Source organism: Panthera leo, chromosome E2 (assembly GCF_018350215.1).
Source record: "Panthera leo isolate Ple1 chromosome E2, P.leo_Ple1_pat1.1, whole genome shotgun sequence".
NCBI lineage: Eukaryota > Metazoa > Chordata > Mammalia > Carnivora > Felidae > Panthera > Panthera leo.
The window spans coordinates 26,275,553-26,300,155 of NC_056693.1; the positions used below are offsets into that span (position 1 = coordinate 26,275,553).

The window sequence follows — 24,603 nt, forward strand, 5'->3', positions numbered from 1 at the left end:
CCTTGGATGGAGGCTGCAAGGAAATGTTGCCATTGTGAAAAGCGAAGCTCTGACATCAAGTGGACCTGGGTTTCAACCCTGGCTCCTCCCTCACCTGTGGTGTGACCTTGGGCCAGTCACCTCTCTGAACCTCATCTGCTCACCTATAAACTGGCCATAATGGCTGCCTTCCTCATGAGGTTATTTCCAAGTTAAAGGAGAAAATAGGAAGCTCTTAGCACAGGGCCTGGCATGAAAGTACTATTCAAACTATTTTTACTATTTTTTATTTAAGTACAATCTTATTTCCAAGAAGTTGGGGCAAGGCCATCACATGTGGAGCATGAACAGATGAGCTGTCAGGAGAGAGTTCCATGGACAATATGACCACATTCCAAGGAAGTGATGAGGTCGACTATAACATTTGGGAAAAGCTGAGGGAAGAGCTAGATAAAGGAAGAAACTGCGAGTCCTCCCAACAACCTGGAAGGAGGGCAAAGAAAGGAGGGGAGAGAGAGAGCAGCCCAGGGCTGGGTGCGGCTGGGGCTGAGCGGGGAAGTACTGAAGAGAACCCCCTTGGGGAGATGGCCATAAATTCACACCAGATGCCATGGCTGTTTTAAAGTGTTGTTCAGTGAAAAGTGTGCAATGTGATCTCAATTGTTTTAGAGCAACAGGTTAGGGCTTTTTGGAAACTGGAAGAAGGGTAGGCTGAGGCACATGTCTGCCTGGCTGCAGACTAAGCAGACTTCAAGAATATCTGCAGACTGGACTTGGAGGGTTTGGATCTCAGGGGCAGGGGCACCCATCAGGCATGTAAATTCCACTGCTGGAGTGTAAGTGTAAGACTGTCCTGTCCCATCCCATGAAGGAGGGCCTCCTCTCCCTTGCCCCTCCTTCCTTCTTCCTCCTCCTCCCTCCCTCCACATTGCTCTCCTGATGTCCTCTCACAAAGGACACCTGTCTCACTCTGAGTTTGGCTTCATGAGATGATTTTTATTATCATATTAAATTTTGGGACACCCTGTATCATCACCCTGAGAGCTGATTGATTACAAACAGGGTGGGGAAAGCACAGAGAACTGGTGAGGGCAGATCTCTGGGTGACCTAAGAGGCAGCACTCCTGGAGGGTGAGAAGGAGGCACATTTATAACACACCTCCCCCTCGGTGCATGCCCAACTGCTCTCAATTTATAAAAATTGCATTGGCTCAGATCCCATCAAGCAAGAAAGTGATGGTGAGGTGGACTGGGGGAACTCAAGCTTGGGAGTCCCTGGGCTGCCTGTGGATGGGCATGCATGCAGTCACAAGTCACTTACCTCCCCCAGGATGGCTGACAAAAGGCTGCTCTTGCCACTTCCAGTGTTGCCACAGACCCCCAACAAGGTCCCCTGCAAAGCCAAGGAGGAACATTGGGACAGCACACCCCTCCTACTCACCCAGGGTGGGTCTGTTGTTTGAACACAAAATGACAAATAGAAAACAAAATAACCACATCCACCCCAAGGCCTCTCAGACTAGCAAAGCTCAAAAGGGTAGGATGTCACAATCTCAAAGGAAGGAAGTCACATGCAAGTGACAGAGAGGAATTCATGGATAGGTGGTCCTATCAGGCAAGAAACCCAAATTCCAGATCTGTACCTTTCTGCTCTATTATCTTGGGCAAGTCATTTATCCTCTCTGTGCCTCAGTTTCTTCATGTATAAAATGGGCACAGAGAAGTCAGCCTCACAGAATTCATGCATACATACACTTATTCATTCATCCATCCATTAAATGGTATTTAAGTTTCTCCTAGGTACCAAGTAATGAATAAAAGAACTCTCATTCCATATTCTGATGGGGGAGGGGGAGATAAACCATGAAATAAATAAGCAAACAAACAAACAAATAATATCAGATGAAGATAAGTGATTTAAGTAAAATGAAATTTGCTGCTGTGACCGAAGCAAATTATAGATGGGTTGGCCAGCAAAGGCTTCTTAAGGCAGTTGTCATTGCAGCTGAGACCTGAATGACAAGAAAGAGCCAGACACAGGAAGATCTGGTGGTTCCAAACCATGGAACATCAGGGGCAAAGGTCGTGAGACAGGAAAAAGGTCTGCTGCCAAAGTGCTATGAGAGGGCTAGTGTAGCTGGTGTGGAAGGAATGAGTGGGAGAAGAGGTCAGAGATGTGGGTGGGGCCTCACCTAGTTTCACTTCCAGGAGGAAGGTACAGAGGCGAAATTTGGACAAGAAGGGAAGCTAGCCCTTGCAAATATTAGTCAGAGAAGAAACCAGATAAGGTGAGTTCACAGAGCAACCAAATGGAAAAGTGTAGGGTAGTTCCCAGCTCATACTAGCAACTTAATAAATGTTGGTCTCTTTCCCCTTCTCTCCCAGCATATAGCATAGTATTCTGGATCTTGTTATCAGAAAACAAATTGTAGATGATCAATTGGTTCCCACTAAAGCATGAAAGACTTCCTGTGCTTGCCCTCCAGGAATAATTGGTATTTAAAAGAGGGGTTTAGAGAGGGCAGTTTTTAGCCAAGGAAATGGTGGCAGGAAGCTCGGGCCTTGGGCCCCAAAAGTCTGGCAGCCGGCCTGCCTGCGTGGCCTCGATAAGGCTACCTTTGACACCACGAGGTTTAACTTGTGCAACTCTGGGGCTAGGCTGCCCTTTGTGTCCTCTGGCCTGAGGGCTCCTAGAGGTGGCTGAGCCCTGGTCACCCCCTCGGGAATGTGCCCCTTCTTCTCCAGCTCCAAGGCTCCATTGACAATCCCAGGGCAGGTGTCTCGCCATGACAAGGTGGCCTCCTCCAAAACCAGTGCATTGCTGGGGTCTTTCAATGGCTGGACATATAAAACAGGGCTCTCCAGGAGGAAAAATTTCTGTAGAGACAAAAGAAAAAAGGAAGGATGAATTCAGTTCTTTAGTCTAATAGGAATGTGTGCCCATTTTGCCGGCCTGCCTGTTGGTCTGGTTTATAAACTTCTAGTAAACGGTAAAAGTTTAAAGAACCACCACCAGTTAAGAGGAAGCTGGGCCCTACCTGTGAGAGTTCTAGATCAGGGTTTTCCAAATTTCAGACCACTGAGCCACTCTTTCATACCTGCAAACTGCCAGCACTCTTAGTTCTTTTCTGTTTCATTTTGGACGGGTGAGAACAGCTGTTGAATCATCATACAGATGTGCCATTTTTCTAATTAAATTTCATTTATAACTATTAAAAGTAAGAAGGTCTGCCCACATAGCACACTGTGGGAAACTGTTCAGGGCCATCCATTTCAAAGTGTGGCCATGAGCAGGTCACTTCTCCCTGTGTCTCCAGCTCCCTGACTGTGAAATATGAGTCGAACTACATGAATTCTAGCATTAAAAGAGGTGGGTGGGAAGTATAATCTTATTGCAGTCAAATTATATTCACACGTCTCTCCCTGGATATTTGCTTAGAAAGAGATGGAGAGAGATTTCTTGACATTTTGGACAATGGTTTTATCTCTAGGTAGTGGAGATTGAGCGGTTTTTATTCTCTGCAACTTTTGCATTGTCTGAATCTTTTACAATGAGTATTTTACAAAGACAAACAAAAAGCTATTTTCACAAGAAAAAAAGGTGGTCTCTTTTTATAATTGAACCTTAGGTATATTGAATTGGATTAATTATAACATTTGGGTTAAGACATACAGTCATCATTGGGAATTGCATGCACCTCTTTGTTAGTCAGCTGGGCACTTACTTGTTTAGGTATTTTTAATAACTTAATGAATATTCATAAGCAAATCCATAACTTTTACCTATCCATGGGGTTCTTCTTCATCTTATTCTCCTGCTTGGTGTGGACAAACCCTCTATGCCCTCCCCACCGGATAACCACTGTCCCAAATTTAGTGGTTTTCATTCCCTTGCTTACAAAAAAAATTGTTATTACATATATTGTAATTTTGTTAAATAAATTTTGAGTGATATACTGGCTTAATGAGTCAATATGACAACAACACATCTAGATATGAACAAATGCGAACAGAAACATGGGATCCTCTTACCCCCAAATGTTCTAAGTGTATTCTCAGTCTCTAATTTTGTTTATGCCATTCAGTGCTTTTCAGTTCTCAGTTTTTGTTGTTGTTGTTTTGTTTTGTTTTTTGTTTGTTTGTTTGTTTGTTTGTTTTTCACAAACAGCACAGAGAAAAAATGGTCTGGAGACCCCTACCACAGTGCCCACTGGGGCACCTTCTCTAGAGCCTCAGGATACAGGTCTCCACAGCTGCAGCAGCTGGCTCACCTCCTACCTGTGTCCACCTGCAAGGAGGGGTCCTCCCTGAGGGCTCACCGCTGTCTTCTCCCTGCCCTGGAAAGCTGGCATCCCGTATTTCAAAAGCCAAAGGGCATAGCAGGCTGGGAGGTGGGTTATAGCACCAGGGGGCACAAAGGAAGAAGGGATCATTCCTCCCCCTTCCAGCTTAGGGGTCTCAAAGTCAAATGCCTACATGGCCAGATAGAAAACTTCAGTGACTGAAGAAGGAATTGAAGATGCCCTGATGAGTGAAGGGACCTGGAGAGCTAGTGCCCATCCAAGGGGCAGCCCTATGCAACTCCAGCCCCTAAATGTCTCCAGGAGGAGCAGCCCAGGGTTCAAGAGCTTTGCCCTGACCCTCACCCTTTCTGCACCCTTCTCCCACCATAACTACACCCATCCTTGGCCAAAAACTCTGACCTCCAAGCTGTCTCTCCTGGCATTCTTTCCTCAAACATTCCTGCCCACCCTTCAGAGTCCAGACTGTAGCTTCTTCATTTCTGCCCACCCTACAAGTGAAAATGGGCATAAAGAGGAGGATGGGAGAGCCTAGCATGCCAGTAGGGAGAAGGCAGCAGGGGGCCCTGATCAGCAGCAGAGAAGTCAGGGTGTTGGGGTGGGGGTGGAGCTCCTGGGGCAGTAAAGGACTGTCTTGTCCTTACTCAGACAAGCCAAGTTCATTCCAACCTCAGGGCTTTTGTACTTGCTGTTCCTGAAGCTGAGTCATCATTACTGAGAGCAAAAGTCACCTTAGCAGAGGGGCATTCCGGGGCCCAGCCCACCCAAAGTTGCCCCAGCCCTCCCTCACGTACTCTCTAGAACATCACACTGTTTTACTGGCATCATAGCTCTTCTGATGTTATCTCCTTTGACCATTAATTCACGTGCTAGTTGTCTTGTTTTAATACCAGATTGTAACTCCCTGAGAGCAGGGACCCTGTCAGTCACGCTAACCATAGTATTCTTAGTCTTAGTACTTGGCAGGTAGTAGGGGTTCAATAACTACTTTTTTGAATAAATGAATAAATGTGTGAGTCAATGATATAGGCTGGGAACTACATGCATTTAAATGAGATGACTAGGGGTGCCTGGGTGGTTCAACCAGCTGAGCGTCAGACTCTTGATTTCAACTCAGGTCATGATTTCGCGGTTCATGGGTTTGGGCCCCATGTGGGGCTCTGGGCTGACAGTGTGGAGCCTGCTTGGGATTCTCTCTCTCTCTCTCTCTCTCTCTCTCTCTCCCTGTCTCTCCCTCCCTCTCTCAAAATTAAAAATAAAATAAAATAAATGAGATGACTACAAAAAAGCTTTTTAAAATTAGTTTGGATGAGGGTTTTTAAACTCAGATGCTGTAGGTGCAAGACCAACTATGTAAAGAAGTCACATAGACCATTGCTAAGATGATAAATAGTAGGAAAAACAGCCCCAGTGTTGGAGATACAATAGGACACAGTGGAGGCTGTGGCAAACTGTATCTGAGGGCCTCATCTCAATAGGGCAGCTATCACTTCAGCTCCAGCCATTTGTGGCCACAGGAGAGTGTGGGTCTGGTGTTCCCAGATCTTCTGATTGTTCAGGGGAATCCAGAAATCTGATTTTTACATAAAATTTCCAGTTTTTAAATGCAAACAACAAATATGATTTTTTTTAACCAAAACCATCAGGGTAACCCTATACAAAACTGGACAGGGTCTGCAGACCTCCTGTCTGAGACCTGGTTTGTGTATACTATCCTAAGATCTCCCCGGAGCCTGATTCATCAGTCTCCCCAGCCCCCACACCAGCCTCCGTACGGGAGGTCACTGAGTTAGCCAATCCCTCTCCACTGACACTGGACTCTGCCTTGGCTTCGGGTCATGCTCAGGAGGAACATCGTGGTGACTGAAGGCAAATGAGCACCCAAGCAGAGAGCCGTGCAAACAGTCCTCTGACAACTCACCTTGAATCTCTCTGCTGCAGACTTGGAATTTGTGAGACCTTTTATTGCAAAGGACACAAAGAACACTGAGAGCCGCATGGGATTCATGGTGGCTATCACTGTGAAGGCCTGTATGAAGAGGGGAGTAGGCGGTGAGCGTCACATCCCTGTTCTGCTCTCTCTGCTCCCTAAAGCCTCATCCCTGAGCCAGAAACCACAGAGCCAGACGCTACAGCTTCTGACAGGCAGATCCTTCACTTGGCAGGGGCCAGGCCAGTATTTTGGGGATACTGGAAAAAGTGGAGAAGGAGCACTCATCTTAAGATCTCCATGTCTGTAGGCCTGGCTCCTGTGTAGCTTGGTACTGGGTGATTCTGCAAACTTTGGTCAGGTCCCCTCCCCCAACAAGCTCAGTGTTCTGATTGGCATAGTACCAAAATCATGAAGTGAGCACAGGAACAAAGTTGAGGAAACACTAAGAAAGTATATGTGAGTTTGTCTACTGTCAATGAGGTTTGATACTATTATTGCTATTACAATCATATTTATTCTTCCTTGCCTTAGATATTGTATTCTTCTCTAATATTCAAAATCTCCCTGCACTTCAAGCCTAATCCATGTCTCACTCTGTCCTGGAGACTTTTCCTGACTACAGCAGACCATCTTCAGCTCTCAGGATCCCAGAATGTGACCTCTAGTACCTTGGGGACCTTCCAATCTGTGCCCCACCTCTACTCCTTTCTTCATCCTTCACTGTGTGAGTGCAGTGTGGCCCTAAACTCCTGCTGAGAGTTTTCCTTATAAAAGCCCCTGCATCCACCCTCAGACCTTCAGGGGTGCTTCTCTGGTGTGCCTGGGCCAAGTAGGGGTGCCTGCTGTCTGGAGCACAAATAAGTCCTTGGCTGCAGACTCTCAAATGCTCCCTATCTTGTTTTGGATGCAGTGTCCTGCCCCAAGCCCCATCTGGATTCCCACTCTCCCAAAGCAGCACCCTGACTTTTCTCCTCAGAGAACTGGGATTCCACCCCTAAAAGGCAACTGTTACTTTTCTGGGCCAGGGTCAGACCACAAAGACAAGGCAGAATAAGCTCTAGCTTTCCTTTTAAAGCATATTTTCAGGGCTCCATTTTGGATTTGAAGAAACTCCTTAATTTAGGATTCTCAAGGTATGTAAGCAGAATCATTGGGGCTTTTACAGCACCTTCCACCTCCCTTGCATCCCCGGATGACTTTATCATCCCTCCCTCCCACAGTTGCTACTGAAGGTATGTCAGTTTCTCAGACAGGTTGAGATGGAAGAAAGTTTGAGCATCCTAAAAGTCTAGAAAGTCAAAATCAACACCAATTATCTATTTGCAAAACCTTCAGATCTTTGAAGGGCATGGTCTATGAAACAACACCCAAGAAAATTCCCCATCAGTGTGGGAGGAAAACAAAGCATCCCAAGCACTTACTAGTGAAATTGTGAGTTTCCTTTGTAAACACGTGTGAATGAGGAACATCACTGTTGTGGCCGCTGTAGGGGCTATATACAAGGCTGCAGTGGTCAAGCTCTGGATGACCCCAGACTTCTCCAATAGTTTCCTTTCCTTCCTTCTGAGGTCTGAGAGATTAAAAACCCAATGCACTGGAATTAACCATAACAACATTCTCTAGAGCTTTGAACAGCCCCCAGAGCATGAAAGAACTCCCCAAAAGGTGAGACGCTTGGCCCACCATGACATCCCAAGGCTCAGAATAGAAAACCAGATTTTCTGTACCTTTAATTATTTTTTCAAATGGTTTCTCCCATGCATACATTTTAATCAGCTTGATACAGGTGAGAACTTCACTGGTCACACAGATACGCTGGTCACTGACCTCAGATGTGTGATTGTGTATCTTGACAATCTTTCTGTTCAGGAACACCTGCAGTCAGAATGCAGCAAGAGCTTCTTTCGACAAGGGCAGGAGAGTTCAGCCCAGCAGAAGTATGGCAACCAGGAGTATGCCCAAAGGTAAAATCCAGATGTGGATTGAATACCTGAGTTTGATTCTGCACTGTTTGAATCCATTGTGACTCTACAGATTCCAGGGCCCTGCTGAAGATTTTCCAATGGAAACCTCTCCATCGTGCCTGAGAGCACCTGCCTCCCACATCCTAGGGGTGTTTCTCTCCTGTGTCCCAAGCCAGACTGTGGCTAACTAAACAAATCCTTTGCCTTTGGAAACCCTAAACCTGCCAACAGTTACAATCACCTTTTGGTCAGAATATCTACACTGAGGGAGGAAAACACTTGATTTCAATAATTCAGAGCACACATAACACGAGTCACTTCCTGTTTTGCCCAATTTTATTTCAGCTCAATCTTTGTCAGCAAATTTGCTTCCCTTCCCCCATTATACTGTGCTCAGACAAATGTTCAATGCTATCCAGGCTAGTCCATTACCACATTCTAGGTAGAAGAGAAGGAACAAAAACCTTACATGGAGGATATCTACTAAGGAAAGTCTGTGAGGCAGATAAACCCTCCCAGAAGCCTACAAGATGGACTTGGCATGTCGTATTCACCTCTTATTTCTTTGGCCAACCTTGTGGTCAGAGAATGGTTTGAGGCAGAAATTGAAGCTGAAACTTAACCACAATGGAATGAATAGTCAGTAAGAGTCAATACTTCCCCTCAGGAGTACCCCAGCTTCCAGAGCCCTGGGAGTTCTGCGGGGATATCCAACATCAAATGGATGTCAAAGAAAGACATTACCTCCACTAGGCAAATCAGGAGGTAGAAAACAGTGGCGAAGAGCGTAGTGGGTCCAAGAATGAGGTAGGAGGTGACAGTGCAGGCAATCAGCAACGAGCAGACGAGACAGATCAGGGGGCCATAGTACACCCCTTCAAACAGGTAGTTTACATCGCTGGCGAAGAAGCCGATGGCCTGTAAGACAGCAAGCCCGTGAGCATAGGTATCACCATGCCAGGTGCTACACTGCCCATGCAAGGGGCTACACTGCCCGTGACAGCAAGGCTTGAGAGGCAAGGTGGTAAAGGCAGAAACACCAATCTCCCCTGTTACTTTCTGTGTAACCCTGGACCAGTAACTATACCACTCTGAGCCTTAGCCTCTTCACCTGTGAAGCTGGAATAATTATACCCACTTCATATGGTTGTTGTGAGAACGTCAATGAAATATAAAGGATCTGCACACATAGACTGTGCTCAATAAAAGTTATATTTTACCATACTATTGCTACTATTTCTAATATCCAGATTCCCCAGAGATTTGCTTCTAGTCTCCTAGCCTATTTTATTCATTCTAATAAACAAATTATTACTAATTCATTATGAATTATTATGAATCATTACTAATAATAATAATGGCTGAATTTTTTTTAACGTTTATTTATTTTTGAGACAGAGAGAGGCAGAGCATGAATGGGGGAGGGTCAGAGAGAGGGAGTCACAGAATCCGAAACAGGCTCCAGGCTCCGAGCTGTCAGCACAGAGCCCGACGCGGGGCTCGAACTCACGGACCGCGAGATCATGACCTGAGACGAAGTCGGCCCCTCAATCGACTGAGCCACCCAGGTGCCCCAATGGCTGAATTTTTTAAGGCAGGAACTAATTCTTTTTATCTTCTTTTTTTATTTTTTGCTATAGAATCTTCTGTCCACTTCCCTGCTCCCCAATATATACTGCCCAGTCCAGCTGTAACATAAAAGCTGACATTCCAAATCAAGAAATATCTAAGGACCCAAATCATGAATCACTTTCAGAATGAGCAATCTGAATGTCTTAAAATGTGATTTCCTTTTAACTTTAAACTGATCTCCTTCCAGTTCCCAGGATGTGCCCCAGGCTGAATCTTTAAAAAAAGATGAAAGTGTATGAGAAGCATAGCCCCTAGTATAGCCACTTTAGAAAGGAGTTTCACAGTATCTTTTAAAGTTAATAATTGCACAAACCCCATGACTTGGCTATTTTATTTCTCTGTTGAGAAACACTTGCATGTGCTAGAGGAAACGCACACAAGAATATCCAATACAGCTGTGCTTATAGCAGCAAAACCCTGGACACACCTTAAATGTCCATTGGTGGGGAAAAGCTAAAGCATCCACTCAAGGTGTATCAGATAATATTGGGTCTTGGAGCAAACTGGTCAGAGTTTATGTCCCAGATCTGTCATTTACTAGCTGTGGAGCCAAAGACACATTACCCAGTCTCTCTAAGCCTTGTTGCCTATCAGTAAAATGGGGATAATAATACAACCTACTCCATAGCATTGATGTGACAACTGATGAGATAGTGCATATAAAACACTTAATTTTGGCATATTGAAAATGCTATATTAATGCTATATTAAATCATTACCTTGTATACCTTGGACTAATACAATGTTATGTGTCAGTTGTATCTCAATAAAAATGGCGAAAAAAGAAAGTGCCACAATTCTAAGTAAGCATCACTGAAAGAGAATGAGGACGATCTATATGTGTGAACATGGAAAGCTAAGACATAATGAGGAGGGAAGAAAAGCTACAAAACAGCACAATGTAGTGTCCCTGACATAAAAGCTCACCCAAGGGGCACCTGGGTGCCTCAGTCCGTTAAGCATCTGACTCTTGATCTTGGCTCAGGTCATGATCTCACAGTTCGTGAGTTGGAGCCCTGCCTTGGGCTCTTCACTGACCGTATGGAACATGCTTGGGACTCTCTCTCCCTCTCTCTCTGCCCCTCCCCCACTCATGCACTCATTCTCTCTCTCTCTCTCTCTCTCTCAAAATAAATAAATGAACTTAAAAAAAAACTCACCCAAAAAATTGTATCATACATTTTCTATTGGTAAAACCAAGTGGCAGAACCCTGTGTAAAATATAGTATCCTTTATATAAAAAGGACACACACACACAGGGGCGCCTACATGGCTCAGTCAGTTGAACGCCCAACTCTTGATCTGGGCTCAGGTTTGTGAATTCAAGTCCCACATCAGGCTCTGTGCTGATGGTGCAGAGCCTGCTTGGAATTCTCCCCCTCTCTCTGCCCCTCCCCTGCTTGTGTAATCATGCTCTCTCTCACTCTCTCTCGCTCTCTCAAAATACATAAATAAATAAACTTAAAACACACACACCCAAGATACAGTATGTTTTCCATAGGTAACTTGCATGTGTACCTAAATGTACTTTAAAAAGTCTAGAAGGACACAAGCCAAATTGATCATGGTGGTCACCTCCAGGCATAAGGGAAGTGACGGGGCCCAGGGAGTCATCTATTCTATTTTGTGCCCAAGGAGAACATATGCAGGTGTTTTTAAAGTTATTTTTAAAGTAAAATTTATGGAAACAACTCTAGGATTCCTCAGGTGAGCAGCTACATCCATCTCCACTTCTGAGTGGGCTGTCTTATGTTCTGTGAGGCTGTTTGGGGAAATCGGCCTTGCACACAGCAGGTGCTCGGAACAGAGGCACATGGAAAAGGAAAGAGAGCTGGCCTCAGTGTGGAAGGTCTCCTTGGCAAGGCAGGTAGGTGCCCTGGTTCAGAGCCTGGACCCTGCAGCCAGGCTCTGCTGCTTACCAATCACGTGACCTTGCACAAGTTTCCTACTCCCTCCTTGCCTCAGTTTCTACCTCTGTGACAATGGGAACAATAACAGAAACTACCACATAAGAGTGTTGTCAGAGGACTGACTGAGCTAATGAGGTAAAGCCCTGGGGTCAACGTCTGGCTTAGTAGAAGTTAGCAATTACTATGATGAGTCTCCCAAGATCAGTAGGGAGAAGGGCTGCCATGGATTTCAACTCCAGTCAAATGCAGGACAACAAGGAGCCCCCATGCTCAAGGCCTAATAGAAATCAGTAATACAATCTAACACTTCTAAAACACTGTCCCCTTCCTACATGTACTAACTCATTTAATCCTATGAGACAACAATCCTGTAAGGCTGGTCTTATTATTATTCTACAGCTTCAGAGAGATGGCATGGAAACTTGCCTAAGGTTCCAAGACTAAAAAAATGGTGAAGAATAATGGTAACAATGATAACAAATACCTTATGTTTGCTATTGAGTTTAGAAAAAGATCCACCTGGCAGTGGTCAATTTAGCAGACATTGTTTTGGACATCTGTCCTGTGTAATTCAAACATTGGCATTTTGAGGGATAGAGCAGTGAATCTGAAAGGGTTTATGTCTTTGAAGGAGGCTCATATGGGGCAGCCAGATTTGTGCTTGGTGGGAGTAGACAGTGGGGTTTAGCAATTTTGTCATGAAGGAGAGGACACCTTAATGGGGCTTTGAAGGATGAATGGGATTATAGAATGGCAGGGGTGATGTGAAAAACGTTGCCTGGAGGTAGAAATGCCTGGTGTGTTTGAGAACTGGAGGTTAAGCCAGGCCTGGCCAAAGGGAAGAAACCAACCTGGGGATGGAGGAGTGGAGACAAAAGTAGGTGAGGTTAGACAGTTGCTGATGCCAGATGGCAAAAGGAAGAAGTCAAAGAAGCACTGCCTGTTCCAAAAATTCAAATGTTTGTTCATTTTCCTTTTTTTTTTTTTTTTAAAGTTGGCTTCACACCCAGTGCGGAGCCCAACGTGGGGCTTGAACTCACGACCCTGAAATCAAGACCCGAGATCAAGAGTCAAACGCTTAACTGACGGAGCCACCCAGGTGTCCCATCAAATGTCTGTTTGAATATAAAAGCAATCCATGCTCCTCGAGGCAACCGGTAAGCAACTGAAAAATAGGGAACATGAAATTAATATGTAAAGTTCCAATACTCCCATGACTGAAGGTCATAAGTTGGAGCATCTTTTTCTAATTTCTGTCATTTGTTTGTTTGTTTGTTTGTAAGGAGAGCAAGAGCAGGGAACTGGTAACCAGGCAGCTCTAAGTACTCCTCTTTCACAGACAAGAATTAACACGCTGAGAGATAATCTACAATCGCTCCTCCCTTGGTTTCCCTGAGCATGTCCCTCCCTTACCCTCCTCCCCAGGCTGGGTGAGGGGGTACACTTTCCAATGTGCTTAAACTGAGGATTGGTGTCTTTCTGTTCACTGCTGTATCCTCAGGGCCTAGAACAGAGTAGACCTCAGTAACTATGGGTTCAATAAATCTCTTTCAAGTCCTCTAAATGGAAGTGGCATCCCCCTGGGTTACCGTTGACCTGTTCTTGTCTCCAGAGGTAGTTCTTGGTGATTATCGACACTCATCCTAGGAATTATTTCTTTTCTCTTTATTCCTCATTTTCTAACTCCTTTTCCTCCCTCTCCCCGCCCCCAGAGCAGGGATGTCTGGAGGAAGGCTAGGCAAGCATGGCCTCCAGTATCCAGTCCCAGACACTCACCTCTCCTGTGGTGACGTGTGTTAGAGACTTAAATTGCATTAGTTTCTGAAAGGCAAAGGAGAAAACAGCAGAACGAAACCTGATGCCTGTGCGCTGGTTTAAGACCCAGCAGGAACACAGACACAGGGACTTTATGCACTCAATGAGAAAGAGGGCAAAGCAGAGGCCTACTCCATAGGCAATACTCCCCGACTGCTTTTCAGAATATTCCAGGATCTTTGGTATAACCAGCATCTAGAAGGAAACAGGAGTTTGAATTACTCAGACTTCTCCATCCTTTCAGGCATAATAAACATGGGCTGTGTGTGAGGTCCTCAGGTCAAGACTGGGAGCTTATTAAATGACCCAAACTGTGGCACCTGGGTAGCTCAGTCAGTTAAGCATCTGACTTCGGTTCAGGCCATGATCTTGCAGTTCGTGAGTTTGAATCCTGCATTGGGCTCCTGTGCTGACAACTCAGAGCCTAGAGCCTGTTTCAGATTCTGGGTCTCCCTCTTTCTCTCTCTCTGCTCCTCTCCTGCTGTGCTCTCTTGGTATCTCTCTCTCTCTCTCTTTCTCTCTCAAAAATAAAATAAAATAAAAACATTTTTAAAATGATCAAAACTAACTGAAACATAACCTTGCTCTCAAGCTCACAGTCCCCTTGGAGGAGACAGGAGTTGAACAGACCCAGATCTGAATCCTGGCTCTGCCACCTCATAGCTTGGCCTGACAGGAAACAGAACACACACCCAAAAGGGGTAACTCAGGAGCTGATGAACTGACTATTTATGAAGGTGTGGGCAGAATTTGGGAAATCCAACAAGGAATGGCAGAACACATGAAGCTAGTGACAGCAGGGAACTGTTACCTTCCAGACCTGGAGGGACAGGGTAGAGTTAGGTCACTGGAATCCAGAAGGAGAAAGTCATACAGAAAGGGCTCCTCCCAGAAGTCTGGTCCCCAACCTCCAGTGTCAGGGAAGGAGGCAGTCAGAGAAATAAATATCCTGCCTTCACTTTCTCCTTCCCTGCAGTCTCCTATTGTAGTCTTCCATTGGTCCAACCCAACCAGAAGCCAGAGGGCAGGGGACCCCATTAATGTGCTCCATACAGGCCATGCATTAGGGGCACAGGGCAGCATGGGGAATGGTGGAAGATGGAGCTAGAGGGACAAATGGAGAATATCCAGCACACTGTCACCTAGTCACATATCTCTGTGTGTCATCAGCTGTTGTTCCTTCCTGACCTACATCCGTTCTCCTCTTAGCTGGTAATAGCACTCCCATTTTCATCTGGAAAGACTTGCACCTGTCCCATGGCATGCAGTCTAGGCCAGATTGTCAAAGAGCCCTATGCTCTGCTGGCTAACTGGTGAGCATGTGACCCCAGCTGGGACAATGGGACTTACTCTCTGCACTTAGAATCTTGGCCTGAAGACCTGGAGGACAGGAAATAAAGCTAGTTCATCCCAACCATGGTACATTGGTCCTCCATTAGTTCCTGCCACCTACATTCCCAGAGCTGCTCAGCCATTTCTCAAAGCAGCTAGCTCATACTGAGTCAGGCTGTGTTCTATCTCATTTAAATTTACCCTGAGAGGCAGGTAATGTTATCCCATCCAATTTATACATGGAGGTTTCCATGAGGTCAACCACTAAGAGTGTCTTGGGGTTCCTTGAAGAAACTAAGACACAGAGAAGATAAACACATTGCCTAAAGTCACCCAGCAATTAAGTGGCAGGGCCAAGGTTCGAACCCAAGCGATGGCTGCAGAACTCACACTGCTGAGTGCCTGGGTGGCTCAGTCAGTTAAACTTTGGCTCAAGTCAAGATCTCATGGTATTCATGAGTTCTAGCCCCACATCAGGCTCTCTGCTGTCAATGCAGAGCCCATTTCAGATCCTCTGTCTCCCTCTCTCTCTGCCCCTCCCCAGCTTGCATGCATGTGCACTCTCTCCCTCTCTCAAAAATAAACTTTAAAACAAACAAACAAACAAACAAAAAGAATTCACATTCCTAACTACTAGCTCTACTGCCTCCAAAAGTTCTTTATCTTCTGAGTAGCAGTTGAGAGGCAAACAGTCCCCAACTCCCGGTGTGCACTTGAAATTGCCAATTTCTTTTTTTTCCCTTTTATGTTTATTTATTTTGGAGAGAGACAGAGACAAAGTGTGAGTAGGGGAAGGACAGAGAGAGAGGGGAACACAGAATCGAAGTAGGCTCCTGGCTCTGAGCTGTCAGCACAGAGCCAGACACGGGGCTCAAACTCACAAACCGTGAGATCATGACCCGAGCTGAAGTCAGGCGCTTAACCAACTGAGTCACCCAGGCACCCCTAATGTGCTAATTTCTAAAGCCTGGAGTCCCCCAAACCTCATGAAGTCAGCCACTTACCGGCCCTAGCACGCTCATGGCAGAGAAGCAGCAACACAGAAATACATCCAAAATAGCCCTTGTTCTTTGAAACCTCATCATCACTCGGAGCACTGAAGCTTTTTCAATCCCATGCTTTGAGACTTCTTCTTCCCAAAGGAGGCAGAGCCTTGACAAGAGGAAAAGTGAACCAAGTGAAGTCTCTTTGCATATGTCACCCACATGTCATATGTCTTGCAAGCCTGCGAGCTTTGTTACAGAAGTTTTCAAACCTCACAAAAGTAGAAAGGACGTAGGGAATCTCCCTAAATACCCATTCCCATTTCAAGAATGATTGATATATGACTTTAGTGTTTCCTCTCTCTTCCTGTTTGTCTTTTTTTTTTTTTTTTGGCTGGAGAATTTCAAGCAAATCCCAGACATATCATTTCATCTACAAATGCTTCAGGATGTATCTGTTCCAGATAAGGCCTTTAAAAAACCCTACAGCGACCTTATAATAGTTATTAATTAATGATTATTAATTATTATAGCAATTGATTATTATATATGAATATAATATATTAATTACATATATTAATAAAATCCTTAATGGCATTTAATACACAGTCTTTTTCAAATTTCTCTAATTACATCAAAAACACATTTTTATAGTCAGTCTGCCTAAGATCCAAACAAGGTCCACACATTGCATTTAATTATTTTTTTAAAAGCAGGCTCCACACCCAGCATGGAGCAAAACATGGAGCTTGAACTCACAACCTTGAAATCAAGACCTGAGGGGAGATCAAGAGTTAGATGCCTAACTGACTGAGCCACCCAGGCATTCCACACACATTGCATTTAAAAGACAAATCTGATAGATTTCTTGCATCTCATTTTAACTTGTAGCAGTTTCCCCTTCTCTGCACATTCTGCCATTTGTTTGTTGAAGAAATTGGGTCATTTATCCCATAGAATTTCCCACATTCTGGGTTTGACTGATTACATCCCTGTCTTGTCTAATATAACCTTCTATGCTCTGTATCTATTAAATTCTTAGTTAGATCTAGAGGCTTAATGAAATTCAGAATTCAGGTCAGCTGGCAAAAATATTTAATAGGTGATGTAGTGTACCTCTTTTGCATAACATTAGAAGACACAAGGTCAGCTGTCCCATTATTAGTAATGTTCAGGGTATCGGTGGATTAAGGTGTATCAGCCTGACTCATTCACCGCCATTCATTCCTCATCATTGATGACCATTGCCTAGATCCACTTCCATTAGTGCTGGCAAAATTATGATTTCTAATTCTGGCATTCCTTCTGTATGTAGTAGTTTGAATTTTTCTATAAAAAATAACTTTATCTCATCAACTATTTTGTTATCCTAGAATACATTTAGTTGAGGAAATAGCCTAAGACTTCGAATAATGTCACTCTTTTTTTTATACACAGATTAAGATTCATAAAACCCAAAACTATGACCTCCAAAAAGTCCCTCCACTTATTTCAAAGCCCCCTAAAGGGCGACCCAATGTTGGACCACCTAATTGAAAGTGCCCTTAGGGGCACCTAGGTGGCTCACTCAGTTAAGTGTCTGACTTCTGCTTAGGTCATAATCTCATGATTCGTAATTTCGAGCCCTGCATCGGGCTGTCTGTTGTCAGCATGGAGCCTGCTTCAGATCCTCAGTCCCCCTCTCTGTTTGCCTCTCCCCCCACAAAACTAAATAAACATTTTAATTAATTAATTAATTCAAGTTTAAGAGAAACTTAAAAAAATAGATAAATAAATATAAAAATGTGCCCTTATTTTGCCAATCTGAGTGAATGATGTCTAGGCTGTTTGTGTGACACCAGCAACACAAGAACACCAAAAACATTTCTTTGGAGGAAAAAATTGAAAAGCAGTATTTCAAGAAAGCATCAAAGAAGTTATCATGACAGAAATTAAGAATTTTGTTGACTCTCTCATACTTCTCTTTTATTTTGTATTATATTTGATACAGGAGCTGGTGACTGGAAAATAGCCATTGTGGTGCTTACAGCTTCCAGAGTTTTAATGTGGCCCAGGATGCCTCCCACACATCCACAATCCAGCCTCTCAGCTGCAATCATCATGTTGGCACGTGCCCTTTTACTTCCTGGCTCCTGCTCCACCATGTTCCACTCTCTGGAAGGCAATGACCACTGCCCATAGTGAGAACATCAAGGACGATGCCCAGGGGCTCCAGGACTACTTACAGAGCAGGAGCATGGAGAGCCAACTTTTGTGCTCAGGGCCTGAGAGCAGCACTGCTTATGCATGTTATGTCACTAAGGCTCTCATGGCAGGCATTTCTAGTACTTTCTACCCTTCACTCCTATAGCCATGGACACTTGTGCCCAGCCTAAAGTCAGAAGGAAACAAACATCATGAGAATTTTCCTGTCCTACCTTCCCTCACCTGCTATCAAAACTCCAGGCTGCTTTTTCCTCCCTGAATTTATAAAACAACTGTCCTATCCCATGCCCATCTGTGTGGGCCAGATAACTTGGGGGGTCTGGGCCCTAGGTAAGTAAAGCAAAAATGACACCCATATGTGTTAGAGGATTTCATTATTCATGGGCCAAACTTTGGGGCCACCTCCCTTCATTCCAGCTCTATCCCCACATGTAACCCAATCCACAGAGATAAAAAGCTCTGGAGTTTGTTCCACTTTGACTAAACAAATCCAAGTTTCCCCATAGCCTGCTCTCAACTCTCTTAGCAACTGTATCAATTTCTCACCATGATTACCAGATTCAAAAGACTTGGTTTCAGGGGCATCTGGGTGGCTCAGTCGGTTAAGCGTCCGACTTTGACTCAGGTAATGATCTCATGGTTCATGGGTTCAATCCCCGTGTCGGGCTCTATGCTGACAGCTCGGAGCCTGGAGTCTGCTTCCAGTTCTGTGTCTCCCTCTCTCTCTCTGCCTCTCCCCCCCCTCTCAAAAATAAACAAACATTAAGATAAATTAAGAAAAAATTCTTCAAAAGACATGGTTTCAAACTTCACCTCCTCCATTCATTAACTATGATTCAAGGAACATAATTTTGCTTCTCTGAGTTTTCAGTTTCTTCAAGTGTAAATGGGGGAAATCGCATCTTTCCTATTTACTTCATAACCCTTTTGTAATGGTCATGGGAGGTGCTGGATGGGCAAATGAGAAATACGAATTGTGATAGTAATAATGAAGGTGATGGTGGTGACAATGGTGGCTCTGCTGCTGTGGCTGATGTGAGTGGTAGTGACGATTGATGGCTGGCAGTTTGTCAGCAAATCCTCACAGAAGTCAAAGTAGTTCTCCTGAAGGACTAGGGAAGATGCACCCCAGAACCCTGCTGGTTCAGTGGTGAACACAGAGAAAGAAGCCTCTGTAAAGGTGTGAATGCATGGATAATTATTTAAAAAAAAAAAAAAATCCCAAAGTGGAGTGATTTGTAAAAAAGTATTGGTGGACACTTTCATGTGAGTTATAGAACAAAAACGGCAGAATCAGTGAGCCCTAGGTGAATAGACGTAGATCAGGAGATCCTGTGCTCATAATGGTCACAGAAGGACAAACAAACACTTTGGTTGTCTATTATGCACTAGGCATTTTTCCAGGGTCTTCATATTGAATTTACCATCTCTTTTGATTCTTACATCAATTCTGTGAAGGACCATGAGATAAATTTTATAATCCTTTATTTTATACATAAAGACACAGGGTCTTGGAAAGGGTAAATGACTTGCCTGACATCATAGTGGGTAGCCAGTGAGATTCTGATCAACATCTGGCATTATGCAAGAGGTTGGTGTTCCTTGAAAACTTTTTTTTTTCTTTACTGAATAATTCCAAGAAGCAATGGGTCAAAGTTAAACCAGTTTCTGTTTTCCCAGTGACTTAAGTACATTAATTTGCTTTGTAAACAAATCTCTGAGACCTGGCAAATAAGTATGCCACATTTCACAGACTCTCTTGACCGCAGAATGCTCTCTTCTGGGAAGCTCTCCAGGGACTACCATTTCCTGGAGCATATTTGGATAATGTGATTCTCTACCTGGTGTCTCTCATGAAGTAGCTAGAGGTAAGAACATGAGTATAGAACATTTGAAGTCGTTTATTCATCCCCCCCCCTTTAATCCTCATATTACCTTGTGAAGTAGGTTGTGTAGGAACCTTAACCACACACCTAGTTAGTGATGACTTAAGGATTCGGAGACTAGTCACTAACCCAGAATTTAATGATGAGTGACATAGGTAAACATCTGATCCAGAAGAAAAAGCAAAAGGGACAATAGGCAGTAATTTCTAACTTTCTTGGGGTCTTGGGCCCTTAGGCAAATCAGGTAAAAGATGTGAATCCTTGCTCCAGACAAAGGTCTCTAGCCGATACATATAAAGTGAGTACCATTTCAGGGGGTTCATGAAGTATAGTGAGGCCTCTTGCTAGAGTCAATATTCTTTGGTTGTCTGAAGACAGACCCTACCTGCTACTCTTAAGCATCCTTGGTCACCAATCCCACAAGACATGGTCTTTAACCAACCCAGTGGTTTGTCCAATAAGACTTTACCTTTTAGCATTTTTGTCTGAGGCATCATGGACCGACAGCTGGGGGATGGTGTTCTCATCTAAGCGTCTCTGCAAACCTCGGACCATGAGTGGGGTGAGCCATGACAACGTGAAGTAGGAGAAGAGGCCAGCATCATCCATGGGCTGAGGGGCAGGAAACCTAGCAGAGATGTCACAGGTCATATAGTTGCCCTTATGATAAGGGCTGTAAAGACATAAAATTAAGCCAAGGGCAAGATTTTGCAGGAATGAATTATATACTATGTAAAAAGCACAGTGTGGTCATCTGGATGTACAAAAAAAAAAAAAAAGCGTGTTTTTTTTTTTTTATTACTCTATTATGTGTGATAGTTAAAAACCAGAAATAACAAGGGTGCCTGGGTGGTGCAGTTGGTTGAGCATCCAACTCCTGATCTGGGTTCAAGTCATGATCTCACAGTTTTTGAGTTTGAGCCCTGGCATAGAGCCTGCTTGGGATTCTGTCTCTCTTTTTCTCTGCCCACCCCTGCTGTGTGCACTCTCTCTCTCTCAAAATAAATAAATAAACTTAAAATAATTAAAAAAAAACAGAAACAACAAAAACACCTATTATTAGGGGAATGACTTAAAAGAAAGAAAACAAATAGGGTATACCCATATGTGGAAAACAATGCACAAGCGTCCACAAACGGAGTTGACCTATATGTAGAACATGAAATGAGCTCTGAGCATAGTAAGAAAGGAAAAAAAGGCCACTTGTGGGTCAAGAAATTTATCATATTTTTACGTACATAATAAAAGTAAAAAGTATTTTTACTTACATAAAAAAACCAACTGGGTGGCTCAGTCAGTTAAGTGTCTGACTTCAGTTTAGGTCATGATCTCACGGTTTGTGAGTCTGAGCCCTGCATCAGGCTCTGTGCTGCTAGCACAGAGCCTGCTCTGGATCCTCTGTCCCCCTCTCTGTCTCTGCTCCTGCCCCACTTACACGCACAAGCTCACTGTCTCAAAAATAAATAAACATTAAAAAAGAAGAGGAAGGGGTAGCCTGGGTGTCTCAGTCACTTAAATATTTGAATCTTGATTTTGGCTCAAGTCATGATCTCAGGGTTTGTGGGATCAAGCCCCACATCAGGCTCTGCACTGACAGCACAGAGCCTGTTTGGGATTCTCTCTCTCCCTCTCTCTCTGCCCCTACCCAACACGCATGTGCTCTCTCTCTCTCTCTCAAAATAAATAAATAAACTTTTAAAAAAGGAAGAAATGAGAGAAAGCAGACGAAACTATATATATAAAGTCAACCACTATTAACAATTGTATATACACATTTATATATTTATGTATATGCACATTTATATATTTATGTATATGCACATTTACATATTTACGTATTATACGTACATGTGCATCTGCATTTTTATATATACACATTTATAGATGTATACATACATTTATTTCAAATTATTAATAGTGGTTGACTTTGACAAAGGGATTAGAATTGGTAAAGATAAAAGAAAAGAGATTCTTACTGTTTCATGTTTTCTATATTTTGCTTATGTAATTTTCACAAAAATAAAAAATGGAATAAAAAGTAAATAAACTAGAATGACAAGGTCATATTCCTGGAAATGATTCACAAATACAGAAATAATGATTGGACTAGGGTGTTGGGATTGTATATAATTTCTACTTCTTTTTTTCCAAAGTTGACTTTAATGCTGTATGTTTCAATATGAAGGAAATTCAGTTAAAAAAAAAGACTTGGGGTGAGAGATGAGAATACAAAATGCCAAATGCATGGGATGCTTTTGTTTTGTTTTGGGCTACACCCTCTTCTCCACTCACTGGCCCTTCCCAGCCTCACCGCCCACCAGCCCCGGACTGTGCATTCTGGGCAAGGCTAGCCACACCTTTGTCTACATGCTGGAGAGAGAAGGGACTAAGGAAGGTGGGAGTCTGTACCAGGTATCACTAGATATGTGGGGCCATGTATGATTGCAGAGAAAGGGCAAGAATCTGTGAGCTGGTGCCACTATGCCCAAGGTCTGGTAGAAGCAGAATGTTTCTCTCAATGAGGCTGCCTGGGCGCACTTAAGCACCCACATTCTTTATTCTTGGTGGAGATAAGAGCAATTCAGTGGGAGTGATGTGGTGATGGGAGCTCAGGTTTTCAAAAAAATAGGAAAACAACTCCAGTTCGTTGATAAAATCTTAGCAAACGTGAGAGAGAAGATGGGATTGTTAATACAAAACAGAGTCCTTGTGGCAATTCTAGGATGATTCTAGAATCATTCTAGAAGAATGTTAAGGTCCTGTCCATAGACGATAAATAAATGAATATGTACCTGATTCTGTGCAGGACCCTGAAAGCAAGATTGTAGAAGTCAGAAAGACATTTGGGAATGGTTATTTTAAACTTTGATTTACTGGAGAAGGATACATTGAATTTCTTTAACTCATAAGTTTAAGGGTACCATCATAGGGCATTTAATAGCTCCTCATTTCTCTTAGAATGAAGACTAACATATTTAATGTGCCCTGTGGAGACTTATGTCCCTCTGCAATCTCATCTCATGCCATGCCCATCATCACACATGATTCCAGTGATGCTGACCTCCTTCTCAGTTCCTGGACACATCATGTTGTATTCCTTTCACCTCAAGGCCAGGCCTTTGCACATGCTGTTCCCTCTGCTCAGATCATCCTTCTTTTACTTTGGCCTGGTAAAATCATGTTTATCCTCCAGAGCACAGCTTAAGTACCAAGCACCTACCAAGTTGTCACTGTTTCAATGTCCCTCAGCACCGCCCACCTCCCCCCTCCCCCAAACTTCATAGCACTGTCTTCAAGCAGCTTGTAACCACATGTTTATTTATGAGTTTACTTGCTATTGTCTTTTTCCCCAGTGCGTGGTCCATGATGGGCAAGAATCATGTCTGCCTTGCTTAGTACTTTTCCTCTGAGGTCTAGCACAGTGTCTGGTAGGTTCTCAGTGAATCTTTGTTGGATGAATAAATAGATGAATGAAAGAATAAATGAATGAATGATCTGACTCTGCCTTCTGATGTGCCTCAGGCTGCTCTAGACTTATTTGGCTGTGCTGGTGACATGAATGTTCAGACATCTTTGGGAGGGATGTATGTGTTTGTGTCTGAGGAACATTGTCATAATGGGTACTGCCCCTCACCTCCCCCTCAGAACTCACTGTGGCTTGGGACGGAAGGGAATCATGGTTCTCCAGGCAGCATCATACTTCCCCCAATGGAGCTCTGTTGCTGTCCCTCGTGTCTCAGGCTTCCTCACCTGCTGGCTCCAGGGGCTGTCTTCTAGGGTGTAAGTTTTCTTGGGAAAGAAAAACCAAAAAAGCATCAGTTTCCTGACCTCATACTGTCCTGGAGTGTTGGCCACCCAAGGATGATGGATCTTTCCACATCCAGCTGCTAGAGTCAGAGAAAGACAAACACTGTATGATCTCACTTACATGTGGAACTTAAAAACAACACCAACAAAGAGCTCAGAGAACAGATCAGTGGTTGCCAGATGCAGGGGTGGGGTGTGGGCAGAATGGGTGATGGGGATGAAAAGACACAAACTTTCAGTTATAAAATAAATAAGTCATGGGGTTATAATGTATGGCATGGTTGATACAGTTAATAATACTGCCTTGTATGTTTTAAAGCTGGTAAGGAGTAGATCTTAAAATTTCCCATCACAAGAAAAAAGTTTGTAATTATATGTGATGATGGAAGTAATATTGTAGTGACCTTTTTGCACTATATGTAAATATTGAATAAATGTTGTACACTTGAAACTAGTAAGTTTCACATCAATTATACCTCAATTTAAAGAAAAAAATAAAAGAGGGGTGCCTGGGTGGCTCAGTCATTAAGCATCCAACTTTGGCTCATGTCATGATCTCACAGTTCATGAGTTCGAGCCCTGCGTCAGGCTCTGTGCTAACAGCTCAGAGCCTGAAGCCTGCTTCAGATTCTGTGTCTCCCTCTCTCTCTTCCCTCCCCTGCTCACACTCTATCTGTCTCTCTCAAAAATAAATAAAGATTTAAAAAATTTTTTAAATAAAAAAAAAGGTTGCTGGGTAGGGAATAAGCAGTGGGCCAGGAGTTAGGACAACTGAGTCCCAGGCTTGGGTATGCCCTACATTCACTGGGTGCCTCTGGACAGGTCACTCTACCTCCCCATTTTTTTTTATCTGTGG

The 24,603-nt window shown here is 43.7% G+C and overlaps 1 protein-coding gene across 1 annotated transcript in view; it reads right to left on the reverse strand.

Moving 5' to 3' along the window:
- ABCC11 (ATP binding cassette subfamily C member 11) overlaps window positions 1–24,603 on the reverse strand; it is a 67,789-nt gene that overhangs the window by 35,776 nt on the left and 7,410 nt on the right. The window contains exons 3-12 of the mRNA XM_042917912.1: window positions 23,593–23,729; window positions 20,410–20,613; window positions 15,871–16,018; window positions 13,496–13,729; window positions 8,922–9,095; window positions 7,941–8,088; window positions 7,635–7,783; window positions 6,202–6,309; window positions 2,596–2,856; window positions 1,301–1,372 (exon numbers count right to left, since the gene is read on the reverse strand). Of these exons, the coding sequence (XP_042773846.1) occupies window positions 1,301–1,372; window positions 2,596–2,856; window positions 6,202–6,309; window positions 7,635–7,783; window positions 7,941–8,088; window positions 8,922–9,095; window positions 13,496–13,729; window positions 15,871–16,018; window positions 20,410–20,613; window positions 23,593–23,729 (1,635 nt within the window). The remainder of the gene's footprint in view (window positions 1–1,300; window positions 1,373–2,595; window positions 2,857–6,201; window positions 6,310–7,634; window positions 7,784–7,940; window positions 8,089–8,921; window positions 9,096–13,495; window positions 13,730–15,870; window positions 16,019–20,409; window positions 20,614–23,592; window positions 23,730–24,603) is intronic.